The sequence below is a fragment of the Leptosomus discolor genome, chromosome 17 (genome assembly GCF_034619465.1).
Source record: "Leptosomus discolor isolate bLepDis1 chromosome 17, bLepDis1.hap2, whole genome shotgun sequence".
Lineage (NCBI taxonomy): Eukaryota > Metazoa > Chordata > Aves > Leptosomiformes > Leptosomidae > Leptosomus > Leptosomus discolor.
The window spans coordinates 5,123,925-5,133,192 of NC_141407.1; the positions used below are offsets into that span (position 1 = coordinate 5,123,925).

The 9,268-nt window shown below is 43.0% G+C and overlaps 1 protein-coding gene across 2 annotated transcripts in view; it reads left to right on the forward strand.

Moving 5' to 3' along the window:
- Positions 1–7,410, forward strand: part of PTPRT (protein tyrosine phosphatase receptor type T) — a 462,769-nt gene extending 455,359 nt beyond the window's left edge. For both annotated transcript variants that reach the window (XM_086474655.1, XM_086474654.1), the window contains exons 31-35: positions 253–384; positions 4,253–4,378; positions 5,777–5,940; positions 6,502–6,637; positions 7,357–7,410. In XM_086474655.1, the coding sequence (XP_086330781.1) occupies positions 253–384; positions 4,253–4,378; positions 5,777–5,940; positions 6,502–6,637; positions 7,357–7,410 (612 nt within the window). The remainder of the gene's footprint in view (positions 1–252; positions 385–4,252; positions 4,379–5,776; positions 5,941–6,501; positions 6,638–7,356) is intronic.
- Positions 7,411–9,268: the final 1,858 nt, after the last annotated feature.

Below are 9,268 nucleotides of genomic sequence, written 5' to 3' on the forward strand. Positions count from 1 at the left end.
CAAAATATAAATAATTGATTTGGGTAATCTCTGCTTTTGTGACACTTCTTTAATGAAATGTCTTCATTGGGAGCAAAAGAATCCCATTATGAGACATTCATTCATTGCACAGTGATAACAAGGAGAGGGATATGTGATTTGTATAATCTGGTTAAATGGCTCAGATTGCCTAGCCATAGCCTCCCGGGTATAATATTCGTTTGAATAAAAGTTGATTGAATTTTTTTTTAACTAATCTTATTCTTTTGTTAGAGCCACAAGCAACCTGCTGCCTTTATTGTAACCCAGCACCCTTTGCCCAACACCATAGCAGACTTCTGGAGGCTGGTGTTTGATTATAACTGCTCCTCTGTTGTGATGCTGAATGAGATGGATGCAGCACAGGTAAGTGATTTTTCATCATTTCTGTCATGTAACTTTCTTCTCAAATCCAGATGGTTTTAAGAACGTTTCTGCTGCCATTTTCTTGTGCCCTCCTTCCCCAGCCCAATAAACAAATGAAAGGGAACTGGAAAGTAATAGGTAGTGTTTTGGGCTATAATGAAGAATAAGTCCACATGTTTGGCTCCTTCTAAGGCAGCCAATTCTTACTGCAATTAACAGGGATATCTAAATATGTTATGTTTGTGGGCCTAAATCTTCCTCCCAAACCTGCTTTCTTCCCTTTCGTGTTTTTGTCTGTCTTTGGTTCAGAAAAATGTTCCCTACCACACCCCAAGTGTGCTTCATGCTTGCCAGTTCACATGGCATTTCCAGAAGACTAAAACCAAGAGGGATGCTGAAGTCATTCGAAGGATCCTTTCCCTGACATTTACAACGCAATTCTGTAATACTGAGAAGTGTGGTTTGCACAGTTTCTGGAGAAGCACGTTGTGCTGTGTATCTTTTTTTTTCTTTCTTTCTAGTGTCATGTCTGTGATGGTTTCTTGGCTACTAAACACTCCATTATCTTCAGGAATCCAGTGTGCCAGGGAGGAGCCATTGCAGTTCCTCCTGTACTAGCATTTCCAGCCACCTTGCTGATGAGTGGCAGGAGATAACAGCTTTCAAAAAGGCATAATCAAGCAATTTATGTGAAGAGTATATTTGGCATGGCTAATTCACCCATTACAGCACTTGTTAAATGAGAGGAACCTTCAAGTAGTTGGTACTTCATGGATTAATTTTTCATTTGTCTCATCTCTGTCTTCAAAATCTTACCATACTTGAAGGCAGCCAGATTATTGGTCTCTTTTTAATACAGTAATGGAGAAGCCAATCACCCCATTCATTGAGGGGATCTCCCTTCAGGATGAACGCTGTGGGATTTCATTTCTAGCCACAGGAACAGCCCTGCTCAGAAGTGGGCTGTCTTGGTGACCTGCAGAGTCCCACTGTGGTGAGAGGAATTGGTGGTCCTGTGCATTTGCTGCCTCCTGTCCAATTCACCCTGCCTCGTTCTGTGTCTTGGCATTGAATCCAGGGATGAATTTCATGTTTTCCTTTTTTTTCTGACACTAAAGAAAACCACAGCTTTTTCTGGAAATGACACACTTTCTCACACATCATTCTTGGAAAACACAAACCTATTGGCCTCAGCCAGTGTTGTTATTGCAACTATCTTTCTGCACAAGACTTTATCTGCTCTGTTTTTTTTTTCCTAGCAAAGGTTTTGTTTTTATGAGGTAGTCTATAGAAACACAAGGAGATTTGGCAATGCATAAAGTCACTGCGGCAGTTACTCCAGCATGGCATCACCTAGCTCGAGTCTGCAGCCAATGCCGAAAAAACACCCAACAAGCACTGGGCATTAAGGATTATTTTAAAGCTTGTGTCTTATGAGCTTTCAAGGCAAGGTGTGACAGTCTGATATCATATGATCGTAGAATCATTTAGGTTGGAAAAGACCTTTATGATCATTGTGTTCAGCCATAAACCTAACACAGCCAAGTCCCACTAAACCATATCCCAAAGTGCCACATCTACACACCTTTAATACTTCCAGGGATGGCGGCTCAACCACTTCCCTGGGCAGCCTGTTCCAATGCTTGACCACTTTTTCAGTAAAGAAATTTTTCCTAGTGTCCAATTTTTTCCTCTCATCCTATCGCTTGTTACTTGGGAGAAGAGTCTGACCCCCACCTCACTACAGCCTCCTTTCAGTAGTTATAGAGAGTGATAAGGTCTTCCCTCAGCCTCATCTTCCCCAGATTAAACACCCCCAGTTCCCTCAGCCGCTCCTGTTCTCCAGACCCTTCACCGGCTTCCTTGCCCTTCTCTGGACACGCTCCAGCACCTCAGTGTCTTTTGTTGTAGTGAGAGGCCCAAAACTGCACACAGGATTCGAGGGGCGGCCTCACCAGTGCCCAGTACAGGGGCACGATCACCTCCCTGCTCCTGCGGGCCACACTAGTTCTGATATAAACCAGGATGCTCTTGGCCACCTGGGCACACTGCTGGCTCCTATTTAGTGGGCTGTTGACCAGCACCCCCAGATCCTTTTCCATCGGGCAGCTTTCCAGCCAGTCATCCCCCAGCCTGTAGCCCTGCGTGGGGTTGTTGTGACCCAAGTGCAGGACCCGGCACTTGGCCTTGTTAAACCTCATACAACTGGCCTCAGCCCATCGATCCAGCCTGGCCAGGTCCCTCTGCAGAGCCTTCCTACCCTCAAGCAGCTCAGCTCATCAGTTGTGAAAAGGAAATTTAGCAATGTTGAGCTTGCACTGTCATTGCATGACAATGTAGTAATTATCTAGCTGTTCATCATTGCCTAATCCAAGCACTGTACCCTAAGCACTATGAAAGTGTTGGTGTACAGTTTCCTGCAGATACCATGTTTGTGTGCATGAGCAGGGTGTTACTCATCCCCATGAGTAACAAACATAAAAACTGCTTATATAGAGGCTGTGCCTGAACTGTAGAGAGGAAAAGAGCTAAAATAAATAGGTAAGAGAACCTTTAATCTACTATGCAGGGAAAAGGTGCAAATAAAAACACATAGAGGTCAGAGAATGTAACAATTCTAAGCACTGTGTGTATATATCTTTTGGGTAGATGGCCATTCACAGACCTGCTTTATGAAAAGTAGATTTTCAATATTAAGGAAAGGTTTAATCTTTTCTTCTTTCCAGTGCACCTTGATGTTGTTTCTTAAAGCACCTGCTCAGCTAAAATCTCCTTGCCTATTGGACAGATGCTTTGTGAGGAGATCTGTAGGCTGCTTGAAAGTTTGAATGAAGAGTAAAGACAACCTTCAAAGGAGGACTTGCTTATGTGGTCTTGGCTGGCTTGCTTAATCTTGAAAAAACTAACAAGGGCAAAGATGCATAAGACTGCGTGAATATCCCACCCAATTTCAATCCCATATGATCAAAGGAATAACAGGAATACAGAATTAATGCAGTTGCATGCACCCACTTGACGTTATTACTGGCAATGATTGAACTTGAAAAGCTTGAGATCAAGTTCAAATGAGCATCTGGGGGTTTCAAAACTTCTAAAAAATTACACTTGAAAATAGGAAGGAAAAAAAACAGAAATACAATCTCAGCAGAAACTGCTAATGAGATCTCATGCAAAATATTTTCTCACCATGATCTATTTCCAGATGGATTTGATATACTTAGATTGTAATTCGTGTGCATAGGATTTTTTTTTTTGTACTTTCAATTCAGTGATATCAGCATAAGACAAAAAGTCTTCCAACCTGCTTCACAAATGTCAGAGATTCAGTTGTGGTTCACAGGCAAATCAGATTTGCTCTTATTGCTGTCAGAGCAAACTTATTCTCCCACCACTGCCTACTGATAGAGTCAGAAAGCTAAAAAGTTCATCTTCCAGAAAAAAGTTCTGCTTTGCTTGAATTAAGATTAATTTTCTTGGTGTGTATACTGTTTCCTCATTAACACCAAACCTCCGTGGTTCCTGTTAAATTTCCTACAGACACGAATCTTTTAACATTAATTTTAAATCTATACCCCTACAGGACGTCATTTATCAGCCACCCTTCATGCACCTTTAGACCCCAGAATCATATCAGTTACAAATTGTGTTCATACAGAAGAAAAGGGGGGCAGGAAATCAACCTTCTTTTTTTCTTCACATTCATGGTATAAAAACCGTTTACTGAGGTAGAAGGAGGTCTTCTCTGAGCAAATACATGTAATACAAGATTGGTTGTGGATTTTGATCTGGTAAATTCAAAGGAAGACTGAACATGTATTTCCGTGTTAATAGTTAAGGTGCTTTCTGTTTCTTTTGGTCTTTGCTCCAGCTCTGCATGCAGTACTGGCCAGAGAAGACGTCCTGTTGTTACGGCCCAATTCAAGTAGAGTTTGTTTCAGCAGACATTGATGAAGATATCATCAACCGGATATTCCGGATCTGCAACATGGCCAGGGTAAGATCCGTGAAATATCAGCTTTCCTAGCTAGTATCAAAACTACATTTTGGCGTGAGGAAGAGGCAGAACCAAGACTTGGGGTATAGAGATGCTGAATCTCTCACCTAGGAATAAAATTCCACTGCAGAATTTAGTATCTACTTCCTTTAATTAACATTTAATTGCATCAGTCTGTATTGGTAAAAGACTCTTGGCTGAAAGTAGCAAGTGGATGTTACGAGCTGAAAATCTTTATTTAAATGGAAAGCATTTTTCTGTATATATTTAAGAACAATTAATCACTTAGTAGCCAATATAAAACCATCAGTATCGTACGAAATAAACTGAGATAGCGTCAGCAGCTCTCCATCTGTCAACTACTATGCAGTGTCTCTGAAGACAGATGCAACGTTTACTGGCTGGACTGGGATTCCCAATTGTCACTGTTTTTCCTATAAATAAGCAACTGCCATTTCTGTAAACAACTCTTTGCCTGCATCCCTGAGCCCCAGGACAGCTGAAATGATAGAAACAAACTGGGCCCTGGCAATGCAACTTCAGGGCTGCTGGAAAGGGTTTAAGTAGAGGATTTTTCTCTCATTAGTTGTTTCCCAGATTGATTATGTCTTCTTTTTTGCTCCTTTTTCATTTTTTCTAATCAGAAATGGAAACAGGCTCCACAAATTACATTTCCATGCTGTTTAGCCCATCAGTCTCTGATCGTACGGTCAGAGCCTGTGCAGCAATTTATTCGTGGCATTGCAGAGCAAACCTTGTGGTCTGACTACAAAAAGTGGTAAATCAGTTAAATATTCACCTTCCTATATCCCAGGCCAACTGCTTCTCAACCAGGGACAGCCTTGAAGTCACGTGGCCGGTAAGACTAAGGCTCTGTGACTCTCAGGATGAAGCTGGCTCATAAATGCATAGCTGGCAGGGCGGAACTCGCAGCCTTCTGCACCCGTCCATGTTGAACACCAATGGTCACTGCTAAAATCTTTATGAGGATCCTTTCCTGCCACAGTCCCCAGGGGTTTTTTTGAGTGCTGCCTTTGCCTTTAGTTCTTATGGCACAACTAATCTCCGGCACAGGCAACGAGGAAAGACACATTTGGTCTATTTTGATCTATTCATGTAGTTTGGTGAGACTTTATTCTCTACCGGAAACAAAACCAGGGATCCCGTGCACCTACTTTCTGCCTGTCCCTGTAATATCTGAGGTCATCGCTGTTATCCCAATTACCAAAAAAGTCCTTGTTTCCCCACTGTATCAGGTATCCCGAGTGGAGGATATCAACCTTGATGATACCAGATCCAGAGGGGAAGATGCTGTGTAACCAGTGCCCCCTGCTTTACCCTCTCCCTCTGCTTCCTGCTTGATTCCATTTAGCATCTTGAAAACGCTCTTTGTTTTAGCCTCAGGATGGATATCGCATAGTTCAGCACCTGCAGTACATTGGCTGGCCAGCATACAGGGACACCCCTCCTTCCAAACGCTCCCTCCTGAAGGTGGTCAGAAGATTGGAGAAGTGGCAGGAACAGTACGATGGAAGAGATGGACGGACTGTTGTTCACTGCCTGTAAGTAGGACTGGAAAATGTCTGTGACCTCACAAAATGCTGTCTGAAGAGCACTGATTATGGATCTGGACATCTAGTGGTTTGCCAGGCTTCAGCTGGGGAAAATGAAGTTATATTACCTTTGTAATACACTTCCAGTTGAATATTGTGCTACGTTATAGCATCTTGGCCCAGAGAATTTATTGACTGCGGTGAGGAGTAGCTGAAAAAGCTCTGCTACTTTCTGTTGTGTAGGTGGGTCTCATGACTGGGGCCCAGACACGACCAAAGCAGTGCTGCCACGTGTCCAACTGACCACAGAGCTGCTGTGAGCCCCAGAGCAGTGAGGGGCAACACCACTGTCCCTGGGGCTTCCCTGTCCACCATTGCCAGCAATCAGCTTAGCCTTTCCATCCCAGTCTCCTGCCCTGCAGGTCTCTACTTTCACAAACCCTTGAGCATCCTTAACCAGTCCTTACGTTACAGACCTTTCTTGGTACCCGTGGTTGTGAGCTGCTGTGTAAGCACTGCTCCATCAGCCTCACCCAGCTTCATCTGTTGCCTCTTTTCTTCTGCACCCAGGAATGGTGGGGGACGCAGTGGCACCTTCTGTGCTATCTGCAGCGTGTGTGAAATGATTCAACAGCAAAATATCATTGATGTGTTCCACATAGTGAAAACGTTACGGAATAACAAATCCAACATGGTGGAGTCACTGGTAAGTTTTTTTTCCTGCAACTTACCCCACCCAGCATATGCAAGGGATAGGTAAAAAAATTTCATGGCTTAGCCCAGTATGAATCCAAACGAATCATAATGTGAAGCCATCAGAATTAAAATCAGTCCCATTTCAGCAGGTGCAATGAATCCCCCAGTCCCACTGCTTCCTTCCTTGAGCAGAGGGTAGCAGCTGCCCTCACAGGGTGATGGGCACTGTCTCCCATGCCCAGCTGCCTCCAGGAGGTTAAACCCCAAGTAGCTGTCACCATGGCTGTGGGGCGGGGGTGGGATCTGTCCCCTGTGTGTGCATACAGCCCGGTGCTTAATGCTGTGACATGCCTCGAAACCAGGAAGGGAGAGCAGTCCAAAGCCCAGGCCTTGCTCGCTGCAACTGAAGAGATTAAACTGTGCTGAATTCAATCATCTCAATCGATCACACTGAATTCCTCCTCAAAAGCAATGTGTGCGATGAGGGCCTGAAGCAAATAATGAATAGACCATACTGTGGCTGTCTCTTTGAGTGCTTTTCTCTTCTATTTGATGGCACCATCTCTTAGTAAAGCTTGTTCAGGATCACATAGAAATGCAGTTCATGTTTGCCTGGTCCTGCCATATGGTATAAGAAAGAGAGAGGAGGCATTTTTGACAGCTTGTAGAATGAGGCTCTGTAAAATTTACCTGTATCCTAATGCCACTGATTTCTGCTCTCTCTTTCAGGAACAGTATAAATTTGTATACGAGGTTGCACTGGAATACTTGAGTTCCTTTTAGCCCAGCGGAGGGAGGGGAGCCTCAGAAATGCCAGACCCCAATCTCTGGCAGACACTTCTCCCCTCTCCCACACTGGAAGGCAGTAAAAGTGTGGGAAGGAAAACCTCTCCTTCCCGGAGCAAGAGACTGAGATTGCACAGACCTCGCTGGAAGGAGGAGACGATGCCTGTGTTTGCTGCTGCCCGCTTTCTACCGGAACATCTACCGCTTCTTAAATAACCTACTGTAAAATTTAGCAAAATGGGAGACAGGCTGAAAGACTGGACTTTCTGATCCCCTCTGACTTCTTCTCTCCTCTTTTGGATTTTGTTTTTGCTCTCCTTGCTGCAGAGTGGGGAAGGAATGAAACCCTTAGGAAATTCTCTTTTAAATGCCTCCTTTTTTAATTTATAATTTTGTTCTCAAATCTCAGTCTTTAATTTCTTAATTTCATGCAGCAGTCATTTGGGAAAAATGAGATAGCCATAGGGGATATACGAAATGCTTCATTACAATTTGTCTACCTTCTCTGTTTCCTTTTATTTGTTTTTCCAAATGAAAAGGCCAACACAAAAAAAACCCCACTGGAATTCTCTTCCCATATGTAGTTCCTTTTAGCATGAAAATAGATGGTGGAGATGAGAAGCTGTTCATGGATTTACTGCCTTGGGTTCTATACAAATGTTTCCTCCCAGTTTCTGCTGGACTCCCAAGGCTGTGCATGAACCAGTTACATCTCTCTGGTCTGTGTCTGTTTTGGTGCTGGTGAAGCAATACCGTTACTGTTTCCCAGCCACTTGAACCTTAAGGTTAAATATTTGCATCAAACAAATTGCATTTGTCCTGCAACCTTGGGTAACTTCGTTACCATATTTTTCAACTGTTTGCTGGGGTGCAGTGTGTCGTTGAAAAACAGGGTATAAAGTAGGTATTATTGAGCATATACTATGTATTATTATTTTTTATTTATTATTTGTATTGCTGTAGAACTTAGGACCCCTAGTCACGACAGGACCCTGCTGAGCTAGGCACTGTGCAAATAGAGAACAAAGAAGGTTCCTGCTCAAGAGCTTAAAACCTGAAGGTAGTCTTAAAATTGGATTTGGTCAAGATTTCCTCACTATTTCCAAACTGCTGTACAGTCAGATGTAGTTGAGTGATTTATTCAGATTTCCATGCCCTACAAGCTTCAAAACGGTAACCCACCCAAGCTATAGGAAAGGTGATGTACATACACAGAAACCTGTTCTGACGTGTGTTAAGAAAAGTGCTAGACCAGAACAGCATCTTTCCTTCTTAAGCAAAACAACTTTTGTTTTGTTCTGCAAAAATGCTTGTGCAACTCTGCTTCTTTGAAACAAACACCAGATGTGTTTTGCCATGGTTCTGGATCTCGCTCTGACTTCCTAGCAGCTAAGAAATTGCTTTTCTGAAAGAGTATCTTTAAGTAGTTAATTGTTAAGGTCTGCAGGGTAATTTTGGAGGAAAAAAAGATAATTGAATGAACAAGGCCTTACATATTCAGTATTTCAATTTAGCCATTTATTTATCTTGAGGGTGTGGGGATACGAGGTTCCTCTGTGTGTAAATTAGCTTCGCAGAGATGTAGGTTTCTTCAAATACAGACTTGGTAAAAGATAGATGAAGGTAAGAGTTGAAGGAGACTCCACTTTCTTTACCACCCTGTAGTTTTCCACCCTCAGGTAAATACTTGGAGCCTGTGCTGGGAGCTCTGTTGTGTCAATGCCTGGTGTGGAGCATGCCAGAAATTCAAAACGTTTTGCTAATTTTGTTTGTAAATTCAAAAGGCAGCTCTGCTTTGTGGTCATTCTCTTTTCAGTAGTCATACCTTTGCCTTGACAATGAAGGATGAAAATGA